At 43.5% G+C, this 19,155-nt stretch overlaps 1 protein-coding gene across 1 annotated transcript in view; it reads right to left on the bottom strand.

Annotated features, from left to right (window-relative positions):
* Positions 1 to 19,155, bottom strand: part of POLN (DNA polymerase nu) — a 2,689,548-nt gene that overhangs the window by 143,104 nt on the left and 2,527,289 nt on the right. Inside the window, exon 29 of the mRNA XM_078678603.1 lies at positions 4,571 to 4,632. Coding sequence (XP_078534729.1) covers positions 4,571 to 4,632 — 62 coding nt within the window. The remainder of the gene's footprint in view (positions 1 to 4,570; positions 4,633 to 19,155) is intronic.

The following is a 19,155-nucleotide window of genomic DNA, read 5'->3' as shown; positions in this document are numbered from 1 at the left end:
GTTAATGTTTGCAAGGGGTTCTGGGTAACAGAACCTGGTGAGAGCCAGTCAAGTCATCCCATCCTGGATTCCCCTGGGTGTCGACTTTTCAAATATGTATAGGTTTTCTAGGTTTCCCTAGGTGCCGGCAGAGCTAGGGTTCAAAATCTACAGCTAGGCATTTTGCAAAAAAAGGGTCAGTTTTCACTGTGAAAATGAAGTGTGTCCACGTTGTGTTTTGGGCCATTTCCTGACGTGGGCACTAGGCCTACCCACACAAGAGAGGTATCTTTTTTATTGGAAGACTTTGGAGAGGCGGGTAGAATTGTGTGGATCAACGAAGATTCCAGAACTTTCCACCACAGAAATGGGAGGAAAATTTGTTTTTTGGACACATTTTTAGGTTTGCAAGGGATTCTGGGTAACAGATCCTGGTGAGAGTCATTCAGTCACCCCATCCTGGATTCCCCTGGGTGTCTAGTTTTCAGAAATGTACAGGTTTGCTAGGTTTCCCTAAGTGCCGGCTGCGCTAGGGCCCAAAATCCATAGGTGGGCACAAGGCTAAAAACAAATCCGTGCCTAGTCGGCTTTCTGCCACCCTGTGGGGGGAATATTGGGGGTGGGATTGCCCCAATATGCCCCCAAGGGGGGCATAAACACTGTGGCTAGTTTTTGGAGGGATGGGGGCATTGGTATGCCCATTCTGGTCAGCCCCCACCCCCATGCATATAAAAAGCCAGCGTAATCGTTGGCGTCTAGGGGGCTTTTTCCCGAAGCCACCACCCTAATTCAAATTTGCCCCAAAAAATCCCTGGCAACTAGTGGACTTTTTGCCCCCCCCCCCCCGGGGGGCACTTTGGGGGCTAATACCAATGCCCCCACGCTAAATAAAATGTGCCCAAAAAAATCCCTGGCGTCTACTGGGCTGTTTGCCCCCCGGGGGCAGATTGGGGGCTAATGCCACCATCTGCCCTCCCGGGGGGCGAGGGGGGCAGAAAGGCTGTCATTTTTGTGGGGGAGTGGTGGAGGCATTAGCATGCCGATTTTGGGCAGCCCCCACCCTAATTCAGATTTGTCCCAAAAAAATCCTTGGCGTCTAGTGGACTTTTTGCTCCCCCAGGGGGGGCGAAGAAAGGCTGCCATTTTTGCCTGGGGCATGCCCTTATTGGGCAGCCCCACCACTAATTATCATTTTTTTTTAAATCTTTGGTATCTAGTGAGCTTTCTGCCCCCTCCCTCGGGGGGGCATATTGGGGGCTGTGATTTTTGTAAGACTGTAATTTTTGCGGCCGGGGGGGTGGGGGCATTGGTATGACCGTTTTGGGCAGCCCCCACCCTAATTTAATTTGGGAATAAAAAAGCCCTGGCATATAGTGGCCTTTTGGACCTCTTCTGTGGGCATAAAGGCTGTACATTTTGCGGGGGTGAGGCATGGACATGCCCTTTATGGGCAGCCCCCACCCTAATCAAATATGCTAAAAAAAATCCCTGGCATCTAGTGGGAAATTTGGGGCAGATTGGGGGCTACTGCTCCCATCTGCCCCCCACGGTGCAAAAAGACTAAATTATGCCACATTTATTTGCGGGGAGCAAAGGCCCTTGCCCATGGGGCCACTCCTTCCTCCCTGGTGTCTACTGGGTGGATCCCTTCTTGGGGATCACCCTCCTGGGGCAATCCCCAAGCAGGGATCCACTGGGGCGGGGTACAATTGAGAATCTCCCCTTTCCAATGATACCTTTCCTGTCTTTCTACGTGCCCGGGGGGCTGAGATAGCCCCCTGAGCACAGAGAAAGAACAATTGAGAATCTCCCCTTTCCAATGATACCTTTCCCATTTTCTACATGCGCAGGGGGCTGAGATAGTCCCCTGAGCACAAAGAAAGTAAAACTGAAAAGAGCCCATTTCAGTTTTGGTTTCTGTGCAATGACGACAGCGCGACGTGCGTGCTGATTGTCATTGTACACAAACCAGGGGGGGGGGGCTCGAGAGCTGGGGAAGCTCTTCCCCAGCTCCCAAGGCTTTGGGGGTGAAAAGGAAATCCCTCTGGTGCCTGCACCAGAGGGATTTCCGGTGCGGTGTGCTATGACGGCCACAAGCACTGTTGCGCACAACGGCTCCAGGCCATTGTGCGCATCGAAGGGGTTAACCTAGAGAGCACACATAGGGCAATCACTGTAATGTATTGGGTGAAGTTGGGGATACGGGGGATAGCAATGGACTCTCTAAGATAAACTTGAGCAATATATTTAAAAAGAGAATGAACAGCTGGTGAGTATACTCATTATTCCAGAACTTTTTTCCTACCCAAGTAGTGACATCAATCAAAAAGACTCAGAAAGGTGACTAAAGATACAGGTGAGGATTGAAAGTACAGCTGAGAAAACATCTGTAATTGTTTCCAAGAGAAGCCAAAAACATTCCTCTTTAATTATACTGTTTTTTCTTTATTTCTAAATGGCATTTTCACTTGGCTGTTTCTTTGAAACTTGATGTAAATTTGAATTGCCTTTCTAGAAACATCTCCTTAAAAGTATATCCAGTGGTCCAGGACCGCACGCATAAATACAGATATTTTGTATTTATAAACATTGAAGGCGCTGTGATAGAAAAGAGTGCCTCAAACTAATTACTTTAATGCAATGTGCTTTGCTCAAATTTTCTTTGTAATGCCTGGAGGAAGCATTGTTATGAATGGATCCATGGCTCATTTTGATCAAAGCTGTGCTCTTATTTAAAGCGGTCAACAAAAAAGAGGTTGGGCTGTTCCTAAAAGGAGGAAGGGACGCTCACTAAAGTGCAAGGGATAGTGCTCGTTGGAGAGCTAACCCTGGGTATCCATTGTGTTGGATATAATGGCCTCACACACCCTTGCGAGTGTCATGCTTCATCATAGGCAATGCTTCTCGTTGGGTAGGCGGTGCAATACCCAACGGGCACACCTCAAAGAGGGGATCTTTATTGGAGATCTTTTATCCAACTGCCTATGGGTGACGTGTGGGTGAGGGGCCAGAACAGAGTAGACGTTGTGGGTGAGAGTAAAATGAGGCACAAGGTACCGGAAAACAATTTTATTCTGGTGGTCCTCTGCGGCAATTAAAATGAGGATTAGTCTGTACTCTCTGGAACTTAAGTTTCCAACAGCGGGACAGTACTAAGGGGTGAAAGGTGTGGTCAACATGTTTCTCGCTAAAGGTTCATTGATATGCGATTCTTCAGGACCTAATATACATCAAAACTACTATCTACAGAAACATGACCTACAGTAGTGTCAGTTTACAAAAAGCACACAAGTTGTACTACCTGTTTAACACCTGCTCTTGCCTAGTAGTTCGAGTTAATAGGTGTCAACAGTACCCGGCAGGTCTGACATCAGGGGAGAAGCCATTGTAAATAAGGTTCATACTGCCCGTGTCAGTGTATTACACGCCTACCCGTCGCTGCCGGGTCCGGATAGTCCGTCCTCCTTTTAGGAACAGCCCAGCCTCTTTTTTGTTGACCGCTATTCTCAGGGCTGCGACTGTGGCTGAACCTTCCACTCACTCTCCTCGAGTGGTAATCTCACCCCTTTTGGATCATAATCGATCCTTTCTCTCCCCTCCTTTTGTTACATCTCTTATTTAAAGCACCATAAAAATATCGTAGATTGGCTTTACATGTACACTTTTTAGTGAATACATTTTTGATTGCTGCTTTAAGTAATTTGATGGAACTAGAGATTTGCATTTATGAATGTAAATGCCATCAAATGATTGAATCTGTTCACCTTAATGCGTATTTAAAAAATGTTTTCACATTTGTAAAAGGCTGTAACTTCAAAAATAAAGACGGATTGACTGACCAACAGTTGACATAGTTTAATTCATTTTAATTTGTACTGTCAAAGGGATTAAAGTAAGAAAGATAACAGTTTCACATTAAAATTTACCAGAAGCAAAACCTTTCAAGCCATAATAGCATTTATCACACGGTACAATCTTCCAACCTTCTATGCACCTTGAAGCTGATATTCCTTAGCCTTTACTTGTGTATTACAAATGTGACACAGACAAGAGACATGAATGTGAGGTTTTTAAAGATCGTACACATAAAACACCAGAGCTATCCACAAGTAATGGCGTTATTAGTACAATAAATTTTTCCTAACAACATCCAGATCGATAGGCCCCATCAAATTCTATAGTAGTTATTATCAACGATATACAAAGAACCATTGCTATAGATACTTGGGGCCTGATTCACAAAAGTAAACTTAGACCAAAAGTCTAAGTTTACTACTACTAAAGTTAGACTTTTGGTCTTAGTTAAACCAAAAGTCTAACGTTAGTAGTAGTAAAGTTAGACTTTTGGTCTAAGTTAGAGTTTTGGTGTAAGCTTAGACCAAAATTCTAACTTTAGTAGTAGTAAAGTTAGACTTTGGGTATAAAGTTAGACTTTTGGTCTAAGTTTACTTTTGTGAATCAGGACCTTAGTTTCTTCTATATAAAAGTGGGTGTGAAACTGTCAACTATTTAAGTACATTAAGAAAATAAAAGTATAAAGTGTAGACATCAAATCAATAATGGATGGCTAATCAAGACCCCTCCTCCATACCTTCAATTGTACTCCCAAGCCTTCAACTTGCTGCAGTGACTCCATTGTGCTTTTAACCAGAGCTACAAAAATAAAGATCGAAAAAGTGTAGAAAGAACATTTTCTTTAATATTACAAAAAGGTGAGAAATAACTTGAATACATGTACTTAAAATTACTGACACATTTAGAGGTATCAATCACTCTTTGATGTTGAGTAGCAACAATGCATTAGATGCATACAATGCAAATCATAATTTTGCTACTGTCAATAACAGTAATAGACAAATGATGGTAAAGAAATTGTGTCAAATTGTTTAAATTCTTCACAATTAATTAAATTCACCAGTTTAACAGACCCATTCTGGTGATTGGCCGTATTGTTTTATGAATTTATTTGTGTTGGCTTTAGAACTCTGTGCACTGTACCACTGCTAACCAGTGCTTGTGCTCACTCCCTAAAACATGGTAACATTGCCTTACACCGGATTGGCATATTTAAATTACTTGAAAGTCCCTAGTACGGTGGAATAATATATACCCAGGGCTGGTAAATTACATGCGACTAGGGGGCCTGCAGCACTTATTGAGCCACCCACTTAAGCAGACCCCCCAGGATATAGCGGCATGGATTCGCAAATTTAGCGGCACAAATATGGAAATTTAGCGGCATTTTTGCGGCACTTTATTTGACTCATAATAATTCATTTTCAGCCTTAAATCAATGGAAACTGTTTTAGCAGAGCATTCCACTTTGAATAGGCAACCTGGAATATGGAATAGAGGAAGCAGCCCACAGGTGAAGGCTGTTATCCCTTGAGAGGGGAGCAGGATGGAGTGGCTTTTTGACAATGGGGAGATGGAAAGAGGTCTGTGGTGATAGTATTGAGAGGGAAAATAGCATTTTTCTGTGCAGCTCAACGACTAAGAGAAGACGGGTCACTTTTGTGATAGGGCTTGGGAAGGAAGATGGGACTAGTCACTGTTAGAGGTGAGATGGGGTAGTGTGTGGTGAAACTAACAGCGGAGATAAAGCAGTTGGTTGACAAGCGGAGATTGGGGAGGTCAGCGGGGAAACCTAGTGAAAAGGGCAGACAGTTTGTTGATGGTAGTCGTCTATTTTATTTTTATAGATGGGATGGGGCTGTCTAGAGTGCTAATGCTGCTTTGAAAGTAGTTGAATAGGCGGGCTACGGCGACAGGACGGCTGTCACAGACGGAGGTAATTCATTCAGCAATTTGGGAAACGGGGAGAAGGGGAAACAAAACTACATTTGCCAAATTAATGTGTGAGTAAGTTCAAGACGGCCGGTGGGTGTTTAAATCTGCAGCACCATTAAAGTCAAGAGCCATTTATCTGGGATGATTGGGAAAAGACTGTTTGACAAACTGCAGATTCCTAATCAATAAGAATAATAAACAGGGCAGCAGAGCGCGCCGCGGCGGGGGAAACATGCCTGCTCTACCGACATCAAGTGGCATGTAAGAGCTTCGCCAGCAATTGAAAATCGTCCCGAGCCTTCGCTTTTAGAAAAGTGCAGGCTGATTTTACTGAATTCCTGTCACTGAAGAATGTAAACAACGAACGTTAACCTGGAAAATTTAAGAAGTGCTGATGTCAATGAAACATTTCCAATGGAAATACACACATAAATGCATCAGTATCAGCGCTATCTTTTTAATTACTTACAGCACTTGTCAGCCCACACAGTGTGACATGCAAGCTAGCTCATGCACTGACAAAGAAGGTCTGCGGAAACGGATACTAAACACATTTGCTACTTTTTTGCTGAAGATGTTAAGATGAATATGTCATGTGCATTTGTAGAGAGAGCACCTGTTAGCATGGGTAAGGGCCCACAGAACGTTCAATGTCATGTTAACCTTAACAGTTCTAGGTGTAGCCTGCCGAACCATAACTTGGTCGCTTTAACTCTGTGGAGAAAGAGAAAATGGACTGAACTATCGAGCTTTGCCTTGAGCTGCCCTTCACCCAGCGAGGCGCCCGTCGTGCCCCGTGGGAGCGCGGTGTGTGTGCTTCCTACCAGGCCCTGTGTTACTCATCGCGGGGATCAAGTGGCCGCTCGGGCCTCAGAAAGCTCTCGCTCCGTTCTCAGAGGAGCCCTTTAGTTCTTCCGGACGCCCCGCTGCGGCAGCCCCTTTCAGACCCGAGCTTCCGCTGCTCCCTGATCCTCCGCTCTCTCTGCACACACAGACTCGACACAAACACCCCGAGAGCCTTTCAATTCCTCATCACCCTTTTTGTTCCAACGTACAGACTCTAGGAATGCGGAGTACGTCGTTCAGGAAGCACAAGAGACCCCCAGGATATAGCGGCTTTTGTAAAAATGCCGCGATTTCTACAAAAGTGCCGATTTCGCGGGCACTTTTGTAAAAATCACGGCATTTTTACGAAAGTGCCGATTTCGCTGCAAATCGCGAAATCGCGATATCCTGGAGGGTCTGCTTAAGGAGCCCCTTAAAACATGTCTCAGGCATTGCCATTGGCAAATATGGAGCTCCTTTCCCATTTTCAATCTGATGTGTCCTTCGATTTTTTTATGGACCTCGGCTACGAAGAACAAGTTACATACCTTCGATAACGTATTATCTTATAGAGACACAGTCTAGCCGCATATTCTTTAACTTTGAATTCTGCCCAGGTGTCAGACTGGGTTGGAAGTTTTTCATCAGTACCTCTGCGCACCGGGGGATGGCGCCATATGTCTCCGTAATGACGTAGACTCTGGTCATGATGTTGGTGGGGCCATATTAGTCCCCTTCGGCGTGCGGACATCAGTTTTTTCTGTGAAACCTTTCATGCCATAACACAGAGCCGCTATAGAAACTGGTTGTGGAAACAGTGTCCCAAAAAAGATCAAAAATCTTTGAAACATTGAAAAAAGAAACATCAAATAGCATGATAATACCTGACATGGATTTTAAAGAGAAACCCTAAAAGAATCAACTAAGTACAGAAGTACGTGAAATTACACCCTGGTGAATAATCAGCATGCAAGGGAAAACACCTTACATTCTACAGACCATTCACCAATGGTAATGAATGTCATGGTAAATAATGTCTAAACAAAACCTATAAAAATAACACCAAGCTGTTTGTTGAATCACACCATTACGAGAGATAGTGACAATACCAATATAATGGATGATAATACTAGGCAAATACTTTCAAAGAAAGAATTAAATGAATCAACAGTGCTCAATGTGGTTTATCCATTATGAAGGACAAAACATCCCGCACTCTACCGATCAGTCACCATCGGAAATGGATGGTATGGCAATATCTAATCCATACCTATGTGGCAAGATGAAGAGGTCTATTGAGTCCCAACATTTCTTGAGACAGCAATCACTTCTTTAAAAATCCTGGACTAAAAAGGGTATAACCCTTACCTCATAGGTCGTTCGCAGAGTTGGGAGGATGGGCTGGGCATTAAGGAATCTGTGGCTAGACTGTGTGTCTACTTGATAATACATTACCGAAGGTAAGTAACTTGTTCATCTGATAGAGGCATCTAGCAGTAGATTCCTGAACTTTGAATGAAATACCATATATATACCCACCCGGATGAGGGTCTGCAAACTAATCCTTGGAAAGCTCTCCAAGAGTACCAGTTGGTCATAACCAATAACCAAACAAATAAAGGAATAGAAGAAAAAGAGCCTGGGCTCTTAACAAATTGTGACCATAGCCACAGACAATATAAAGAAGAACCAACCCCGCAGGCAAGAACTGAGTCTAAAGGGAAACATTATAAAAACCCTGAACAGAAAAATCTGACAACAGGCAGACATTAGAAAAAAATACCCAAAGGGAAGGAAACTCCTAGAACGGAAGGGCCAAGAACAAAATGAATGCCATGCCACCGCATTTTGTACCTCAATAAAGAATTATTTGAAGAAGAAGACCTGTCTCAATAATTCCAGAAAGAAGAACTTCGAGGGATGATTCCCAATCAAACCAAGATGAATAAACCATCATTGCAAGGTCTAGAGATACAATCCGTGTACCAAGAACGATAAACAATATTCCATTCCTTGGACCAAAAATATTTTTATACAAAATGACTAGACAAAGGTTTACAAAATGACAATAAAGATGTAAAGATGACATCCAAATAGATTTGAATCTGTTATAAATGTTGACCAAATATGCCAGAACTATATAAGCTTAATGTAAACATGAAGAGCCAATATAATAACACATACCCAAACACACAAACATGTAGATATGTGTATGTGTCAGGTTTACACACCAAAATCATCCCACAACAAAATCTTCAATTTTTTTTTAAAGGAAAAATAGACTTCTTTATATATATATATGTATATATATATATATATATATATATATATATATATATATATATATATATATATATATATATATATATATATGTATATATATATATATATATATATGTATATATATATATATATGTATATATATATATATATATATATATATATATATATATATATATATATATATATATATATATATATATATATATATCCACGAACCCTCCAGCAAAACTTTAGGAAGAGGCCACACGGGGAAATTACCAGAAAAGCCTTTAATTGGACAAGCAGGTAAGGCATTATGCATTTCGACTAGAACAGTCTTCTTCAGATGCCACTGCTGCACTGCGTAGCAATCCCACGCCTCCGCTTTTAAATACCTCTGCAGACCTCCCACTCTGGAAGGGGAGCACCTCCCCTATCATGTGAGCACTCACTAGCTGTAGTGTTTATCGTCCTATAGCTCCCAGAATGCATCATTTCTGGGTAGATGCTGTGAGGGGAACAAATGGTGAAAATCCATGCTGCTGTGGTGCACTGCAGAACGGGGTGTGTTATTACAAGTGCAAATAGAGTCCTCGGGCTTCCCTGGGTCCCCGCATACGTCCTAACCTGTCGCAGCACAGGCAAGTCGAGTCCCAGGCCGGTACAGTGTCCAAACCTTCCCGTGAAGTCACGAGCTGCCTGCCAGGCAGCAAACCCAAGTCGTCCTGCGCTGGAAAGGTGGGCTGTGTGTAATCCGATATCTCGGGTAAAAAAAGGAAACTGCTCACGCAGGACGCCAGTAAATACCACAGCCTCTTTGACAGACGGGGCCTACAATCCATGTACCAAGAACGATAAACAATATTCCATTCCTTGGACCAAAAATATTTTTATACAAAATGACTAGACAAAGGTTTACAAAATGACAATAAAGATGTAAAGATGACATCCAAATAGATTTGAATCTGTTATAAATGTTGACCAAATATACCAGAACTATATAAGCTTAATGTAAACATGAAGAGCCAATATAATAACACATACCCAAACCCACAAACATGTAGATATGTGTATGTATCAGGTTTACACACCAAAATCATCCCACAACAAAATCTTCAATTTCTTTTTAAAAGGAAAAATAGACTTCTTTATATATATATATATATATATATATATATATATATATATATATATATTCACTGAAAAAACCATAGGTTATACACCATATATAGTTAGGAATTAGCATTTACAAATCCTTATTTTACTCACACAAAACCATTGAAATTCGCATATATAGTTAGTTGCACTAACTATATATCGCGCACCCGCAATCCACTGCTGATCATGTCACATATTACATCATTCATGACATGCTCAGTGACATCACTGATGACATCACTGATGACATCTCAAATGACATCACTGATGACATCACTGATGACTACATCCAGTGACTGTATGTTTCTGTAAAGTTAAAATATGTCTTACATATTGAAGAATGAGTGGATGTATAAGTGTCTGGATGAAGGATTTAGTAAGTGCATGACTGAGTGTATGAGTGAGTGATTAAATGTGTCTCACTGAGTGCATGGGTTAGTGACTAAACTGTTTTAATTTGTGCATCATTATGTCTGTTGTTCTGTAAACTGCTGCATGTGTTGATCATTAGCTATATGATTAACTATATGGGTTATTGATTGGTTGCCCAAGTATTTGTATGGGAGACTGAGTGTGTGTGTGGGTGACTGGGAGGTATATGACTCTGTGCATAGATGTGTGAGCAGTTGATTCACTAGATGTATGGGTTCAAAAGTGCATGTGGAAACAGCTGTATGGGCGGTTGACTGTATGCATGAGTGTATTGGTGAGTGAATGGATATCTCAGTGCTACATGTCAAAGTAAGTACATATGTAAAAAACAGTACATGTGAGAGTTGACATATATAAATAACTGTGCATAAGAGCCAGTGAATGTGTGAGTGGCTGTATGGATCATTGTGAACTTGTATCCAGGATTGTATAAGAGAGTAAATATGTGTTAATATATGTTTGAATAAGTAAGGTGTGTATAACTGTATAGTTGAGAAAATGGAGGTGTGATTGATTCTTTGCATGACTGACTAGGTGTGTGTGTAACTTCATGGATGAGTGACAGTCTGTGAGTGTCTGTTTACACTGAGTGTATCTAAGGTTATATTAGAGTCTGAAGAGGTTCATCATATTATCACATGAATGATGTCATCAGTGATGTGATCAGTAATGTCAAATGAGATGTCCAAAGTGATGTCATCAGTGATGTCATTTGAGATGTCATCAGTGTATTAGTATTATTATTAGTATTATGCGTTCTTATATAGCGCTCGATTACCCGTAGGCATCTCGGCGCTTGCCTTGGGAACCCGTCCTGGCTTTTCCCTGTGAGATACCCATACTGGGCATCCCCAAGGTGAAAGCCAGGCATCCCGCCGCGGGGGGGCCGTAGTGGAGATTAAGCATGCTGATGCCCAGAGCTGCAGAGTGTGAACCCGTGATTGGAGTAGGCACCGAAACAAGAATTATCGAGTCCGTGGATATTTTGGGCTCAAGACCAGTGTCATCAGTGTTGAGATGTCATCAGTGATGTCATCAGTGATGTCACTGAGCATGTCATGAATGATGTAATATGTGACATGATCAGCAGTGGATTGCGGGTGCACGATATATAGTTAGTGCAACTAACTATATATGCGAATTTCAATGGTTTTGTGTGAGTAAAATAAGGTTTTGTAAATGCTAATTCCTAACTATATATGGTGTATAACCTATGGTTTTTTCAGTGAATTTTCAAGGTTTTGTAAATGCTAATTCCTAACTATATATGGTCTATAACCTATGTTTTTTTCAGTGAATTTCAATGGTTTTTTAATAGCAAATATCAAAAGGTTTAAAATGTATTCTTCATTAAATCGAAAAATATATTTTATATGTTTTTAATATAATTTTTTTATGTATTTTTTTTTTATTATTTTTTTTGTTGCGCTACCGGTCCGCGAACCGGGTAGCTTCCCGTCAGCTCAATTTGGTGCCGCGACTTGGTCCGGGAACCGGTAAACGTTCCGTTTGCGCAACTGCCGCGTTAGAAAACAACATCGGGACGCGTCGCGTAAGCGCGACGTATCGCGTTGTCGCGTAATGCGTCTTATGACGCGCCGCGTTAGCGCACCCGGAAGTGCTCCGGAGCGCGAACCGAGGCACGAAGCGCAGCACCCCGGGAGTGATCCGGGGCGCGGCGCGGAGCGCGTAACGTAAGCGTAACAGGTCATGTGACTTGTTAATAAAACTTTTCATTGGTTCATTTCACTTTTGGTTCCCTAATGATGTAAGGCTAGGTCATGTGACCTAAAAATAACACTTTTCATTGGTTTAGAACTATTTTTTTCCCAAATGATGAAAGGCCCCACCTTTTTTCTCACTCTGACTTTCAACTTTGTGAGAGGAAGACCTATTTTGATTCATAAGAAATGGCTTCATTAGTAGCTGCAGCTGGTGCACCCCCACCACCACCACCACCTCCTAGGAAGAGAGGACCACCTCCTCAGGTTATCCTTCAGCAAGAGGAGGAAGAAGAGGAAGAGGAGCAAGAGAGGAGGCAGTTTTTACCTGAAGAGCCGAGGAGGTCCCATGTGAAAGAAAATTACATCTGGCAATTTTTCACATTTCCCCGGGGCCAAAAAAAAGTAAATGCCCGCTACGTTACCTGTCTCATCTGTAAAAAACATCTCTCCAGAGGGACTGATAAGAAGTACAGCTATGGCAATTACACCATGCATCGGCACATGGACAGGTGGCACCCTATAAATTATAGTGCTCCGCAGGTACGTGACCTGCAGGATAACCCCCCTCCTGTGGCCAGTACATCATCTGAACAGGCAGTGACGGGACCAGAGGCGAGGGAGACGGTCCCAAACATACAGTTGAAGTTCGGGGACGTGAAGCAAGTGTGCATTTTTTGCGGCAAATTAATTTGCTACAGGGAGAGTAGCATAAATTTGATCAACACAGCTATTGAAAATCACAAATGTCAAAAACGCCCCAGAAAATAAATTAACTTTTTTTTTGTTGCTCCTGTTGAGCCCTTTACAATGAGTGATTTTCGTTCCCCCCCCCAAAAAAACAAAAAAATATAAAACCGTTCAAAAAATACAAAAAAAGTAAAAAAAATGTTCAGAAAAATAATAAAAAAAATATAAAACAACAAAAACAATTAAAAAAAAAGTTCTTTTCAGAACTACCTCCCCTTTATAAAAAATTGCTAGAATGTTTAGCACTCTGGCAACCTCTATTTCTTTTGATTCCCTTCCGGGTTCGCGCTCCGGTACGCGAACCGGAAGCGAAACAGAATTGTTTTTTTTTTTTAAAAAGGAAGAGTGAGTATAAGGGAAGAAAACAGAGAGTAATGTTAAAAGAAAGACAGCTAGAGGGAGTAACACAGGGATACTGTTTAATAGATCTATTTACCGAAGAAAAGATGTAAGAGGGTATAATTGAGAAAAACAAAATAGATAAGGAAGTGAAAGAAAAAAAGGAGAGTAGAAGAATAATAAACAAGAGTTTCTTAGAGAATGTGAGTGAATGTTCAAATTAAGAAGAAAAACAGTAAAGGATGTGGAATGAGAGGTAGGGATAGAACTGGACTAAAAGAACAACCCTGAGGGAAAGTGTTAAGAAAACAGTGAGCGAAAGTAAATAGGAATAAAACAAGATGTATGACAGTGACTAAGGTTAAAACATGTGGAATAACAGAGAGAAAAAACAGAAAGCAGAAAAGAAGGAGTGACAGAAAAGGAATGATTGAAACAGCAAAGAAATGTAAATAACATAGTGTGCTTGAACTACAGGGAGAAAGCAAAATGAACAAGTAGTGAAAGAGTGATGAGTCAGAGACAGTGAGAGTAATAGAGACGGAGTGAGTGAACAGGAGTGAGGAACTATGAGAACAGAGGGACTGAGAAAAGGAATGGAAGGAGTAGAGTAAGTAAGTAATAGAAAAAGGAATGAGGGAAGTAGCAAAGGCAGGAAACTGAGGGTTAAAGAAATGAAGCAGTGGAACTAATAGAAGTTAAATGTGATAGAAATGTAACGAAAAGAGTACACTTCCTAAACGGAGCGCATTTGCCAGGAGGCGCTTACCCTGCCACTACCACTCCTTGAACGGACACCGGACCTCGCTTCGTCAAACTCCGAGAGGGGCAGCAGCTTGATTTTTACCTTGGCAGCAGAACTGTGCTGGACTTGGGCTGAGGGCTGCAGGGCTGCGAGCGTTGCAGGGACTCCATTACCCAGGAGTCCCTGCAACGCCATGACCGTCTAACAGCTTCCGGTCCGCTCTCCCTGCTGGCCCGCCCACCGCCCACTGGAGGGCTTTTTAAACCACTTTCTGCCCTAGCGTCCTTGGGACATCACTTCCTAAACGGAGCGCATTTGCCAGGAGGCGCTTACCCTGCCACGACCACTCCTTGAACGGACACCGGACCTCGCCGCACCCGCTCCGCGGGTGCCGCTTCGTCGAACTCCGAGAGGGGCAGCAGCTTGATTTTTACCTTGGGAGCAGAACTGTGCTGGACTTGGGCTGAGGGCTGCAGGGCTGCGAGCGTTGCAGGGACTCCATTACCCAGGAGTCCCTGCGTGACCGTCTAACAGCTTCCGGTCCGCTCTCCCTGCTGGCCCGCCCACCGCCCATAACACTCTCATAGTACATATAGGATCGGATTTCCCGCAGCGCGGGACGCAGCTCGGGGCGAAGACCGGGCTAAGAGCGGGCCGTTTGAGTACGGCAGAGTCCGGCCCCGGCCCACCCCCCCTGGTCGTATTATATACACCCAAGGTAGGCGGACTATATAGTGTTAAAATCCCTTGGTATTGTGAGTAGGGACATAAGGTTTATTTATAAACTAACTGTGAGGCTCATTAAAACACCCAAATTTCCTAGGGTGTAGCAAGGTAGCTTACACGTTGTTGTAGCCGGTCCAACTTAGATCTAGTCATGCCCCTAAGATCAGTCAGAGATCGCACAGTCCAAATCCAAACATCGAAAGGAGTTGTTTCAGGCCTGCTGGACGTCTTTATTACACGAGCTACGGGGATATTGGAAAAAGAAATTGAGATGGTGGAAAAAGACTCTCGCTCGATCTTGTTAGTGGTAAGCGGTCCTCGTTGGGCGGTCTAGCCACTACCACCAGTCCTGTAGCACATGCAGCATTTAATTGTATACATTCTATTACCACCGAGGCAATTGTTCACCTAGATACCGGGGGGGGAAGAGTCCTCCTGTTCGTTTGTTGGATGAAGATGCATATAACCTGGACGACTCTCAAGTTAGTATGGGGGATGGTTCGCAGGTTAGTGAGGACTGTGAACCTAGCCAGAATTCTAGTCACCCACCCTCCAATGCCCCCAATTTCGTTGTTGCCACAGAACTCCCGAGTACAGACATAACTTCTAGAAAGAGGAAGCAAGATTCAAGCTTGTCGGGGGGGAGAGAATGTAAGATGTCAAAAACAAAAGACACAACATATAATAAAAGCCAGGCCTCTGGACATCCCTCAGATATTCTCACTTCTTCTGTATTCCCTAATGTCTTGTGCCCTTCTCTTACCTCCTTGGGCTCTTCAAACCCCTGTCCAACGTGCTATAATAGCGATGAGATTTTGCTAGTAAAAATGGAGGCTATGATTAAATCTCTCCTATTACCCGTTTTGGATCGGACTAGGTTAATGACCACAAAAATAGACACAATGGAGGCGGTATTGAATACAAACCTGGCCATGTTACAAAAATTAACTGGCCCCAGCCTTGTGGGAGCCAATAACACACAGACAGCCCCAAAGCCATCAAGTGTAAATAAGAACCCCACTAGTAATGTTACTAACATTCAATCATCAGGGGTAAATACCAATAGGCCTACAGGGGGGGGAATGGTAAAAACCACATTAACCAAGACAATTGAGACGCCCCTACCACATGCCTCCAAGACGAAGGCTATCGACAAACATAATCTTGTTGGTCCTCAAAGCATTAAACCACCCCCACAGGTAAAACCCAATCATATTCCCTCCCGACATCCATCTCATAGACATATAGCTAGCCAGCGCAGTAACACTAACTTAAGGGTGGAGAAACACACTAGGTATACTACCCCACGCGCTGATCTCCCCATAGAGGCAACACGTTATACAATAGTATTAACTGGTGTTGCCCCATTAAAACCGGGTAGTAAGGAGTCGCATGGGGACCTTCGAAACAAGGTGACCTTTTGGCTAAACAAAAATCGACCCCTACCCCCTTCCTCACCAGCTGAAATACTTTTAGTAAGGAGAGTAGACTGGGTGGGCCATGGCACCAAGGACTTGGAGGGAGATTGTATCCTAATCTCGTTTAAGGACCCATGGGTGGTGGACACTATCCAAAGAAAACCTAGGTTTGCTAGACAGGGGGACGTCCAAACATTGGGTCTGTCATATTTCTACCCACATAGACAAAGCATGATTCGACCAAGCCCCATTTTCGATCAACCATCAGTTAGGAGATACCCCTTGGAAATGACCCCTCAAGCCCAGTCCCGCCCATTTCTCTTTAACCACTTTGGTCCCTTATCTGACCTTGAGGCCATAGATTGACATCATATTCCATCCGGTTTTAGTATGCCTGTTGAAATTGATGGACATAAGTTGGTGAGGCCGAATAGGGAGATTGCACAGTCTATGCATAACATTATAGATGCAACTATGGGGGACCTAGCCACAACGGAGACTATCTTATTAGCTTCAAAAAACAAGTCAGAGGCTGTGAAGTGTGGGGCCTCAATGGATAATTTTAGGATTATGGAGAATAGGAAGGGTAGTGGGTCTGAACAGGTATTTCCTGTAGTTCCAGCTCTGTTATCTCCTCCTGTGGTATCCGCCTCAGAAAACCTAAACATATTATCCTGGAACATTGCTGGGATCAAGGCTTGCATGCTGTCTGAGGACTGGTTGGAGTTTGTGGACAAATTTGACATCATCCTGCTCCAGGAAACTTGGGCACGCGACCCAACCTTCAAGTTGGGCTATGTTAATTTCTTTAAACCTGCGATCAGAGGGGGCAAAGGGCGTGCATCTGGGGGTTTATTGATCTGGGTAAAGCAGTCATTGGGACTCCACCCCACAGAGCTATCTGTAGAGAACCCGGATCTCCTCATAATCAAGCTGAGCAAGGACAAACATCAGGATCTGATCATGTTTAATATATACGCTAGAGGCCAACCTGGCGGCCGCAGCCCTTCCTTGTTGAATGTATTAGATCAAAAGCTTGCTGATATGGGCAGTGGAAATGTCATCCTTTTAGCAGGTGATCTAAATTGCACCTTCGAGCCACTATATGATTTAGGGGATAGCTGGGGGTCATCTGAAGATGCAGCTTGGGACATTCCTGATCTGACGGTCGATAGACCTGTTAATGCGACCGAGGCGGCAGTAAACTGGATGGCTCTTTGTTTAAATCGGGGATTTCGGGCTAGTAACGGCCGTACAAGATCGGACAAAGGAGCCAATTGTACCTTTGACAACGGCCTAAGGCGAAGCCGTATTGACTATATTTTGTTAAAGTTGGAATATTGGCCCCTACTAGTGGACATGGAAGTTATACTGCGCCCAGAAAGTGATCATAATCCTTTGTCACTCGAATTAAAATTGCCAGGCATAAAGAGATTGGAGGAGCCTAGCACTACATGGGCAGGGGATGTCTTGTTAACTAATGATAGGAGGAGGTTAAAATGGTCCAGAATTGTGGAGGATGAAACCCTTTGGGATAATGTTAACACTGTGGTCACAAATGTCTTTAATGAAATGTTGAAAAATGATCTGCTGGGGGTAGTCTGGATTTGGCTAATAATGTTATTAATCTCCATATTGGCTGTTTCGATCAGTTAAAGACCTTACTCTCTCTCCCATGTCGGAAAGGTGCCACAATAGTTAACCCTCACAACCAAAAATGGTATAACAAAAATTGTAGGGAGGCCCACACACATCTTATCAAAGCAATTAAATCCCGAGACATGAGTACAGTTAGAACGGCTAGGCAGCGATACAGGAAAACACAGTGGGAAGCCAAACGGGAGTGGGAGGACAAGTATTGGTCGGATCTCTTGGATGCTACCACCTCGAATAATCCCACAAAGTTCTGGGATCTAGTTAAGTGGGGGAATGATTGTGATCCGCGTACCCCCGCAAACCATGTACCTCCAGAAGAGTGGGTAATCTTTTATGCAGCCCAATTCAGCGCTGAAAACCCTACACCCCCACTATCTTTGGGAGAGGCATCCTCGTCACAAAACTACGGGGAAAACCTCACCTTTTCAGAAACAGAGGCTGAGCTAGCATTAGGCCTGACCTTGCGAGGGAAAGCACCTGGTATGGACCTCATCCCCGCTGATCTGTTTAAAGCAAACCATGCCTTGTGGCTGCCTTATATAACCATGGTTGCTAATTCATTAGTTAAAGGAGCAAGAATTCCAAAATCTTGGAAGGGGGCCGAGATAATACCAATATTTAAAAAAGGTGACCCAGGGAACTACCGCCCGATCAGTTTGATCGACTCCATACAAAAAATTATCGCACGTATGGTCCTGGGCAGGGTTCAGGGCTGGATCGAACTTGAGGGCATTTTATCTCCCATGCAGGCGGGCTTCAGATTGGGTATAAGCACCATCGACCAGGTGTTCAGACTTTGTCTGATCTACTGGAAAGTGGTCTTGCTCGGGGGTGGTACCATCTTTGCCGCATTTATCGACCTGAAGTCCGCCTTCGATCTTGTGCCAAGGGATAAATTGTGGGGAGTTATGAGAGATTTGGGTATGCCAATGGAGCTACTTGACCTAATAGTTAAACTCCACGAGGATAACTATGCAAGGGTGAGGTGGGGTGGCCAGGGACAAGTGACAAAACCATTTCCCGTAACTAGAGGTGTCCGTCAGGGGTGTGTCCTGGCAGCAACACTCTTCCTTCTGTTTATTGACCAAGTGGTGAAATTTTTCTCAGATACCCCCACTGACGCCCCAATGCTGGCAGGAACACGGTTTCCAATGCTCATCTTTGCCGATGACACTCTACTACTCTCTAGAACACGTAGCGGGCTACAGCGGGCGCTGGACCGCTTTGAGGAGTTCTGTGCCATAAACAATCTTACGGTGAACGTGGGCAAAACGAAGTTCATGGTCTTCACAAGAAACCACCCAGTCCGGAGTTTAGTGAGTTTGAGTGGAGTAAACCTAGAGCAAGTTGAGAC

This window comes from Lissotriton helveticus, chromosome 2_2 (assembly GCF_964261635.1).
Source record: "Lissotriton helveticus chromosome 2_2, aLisHel1.1, whole genome shotgun sequence".
In the NCBI taxonomy this organism is placed as follows: Eukaryota; Metazoa; Chordata; class Amphibia; order Caudata; family Salamandridae; genus Lissotriton; species Lissotriton helveticus.
The sequence above is the reverse complement of the archived record's forward strand: the minus strand, read 5'-3'. Positions and strand labels throughout refer to the sequence as shown.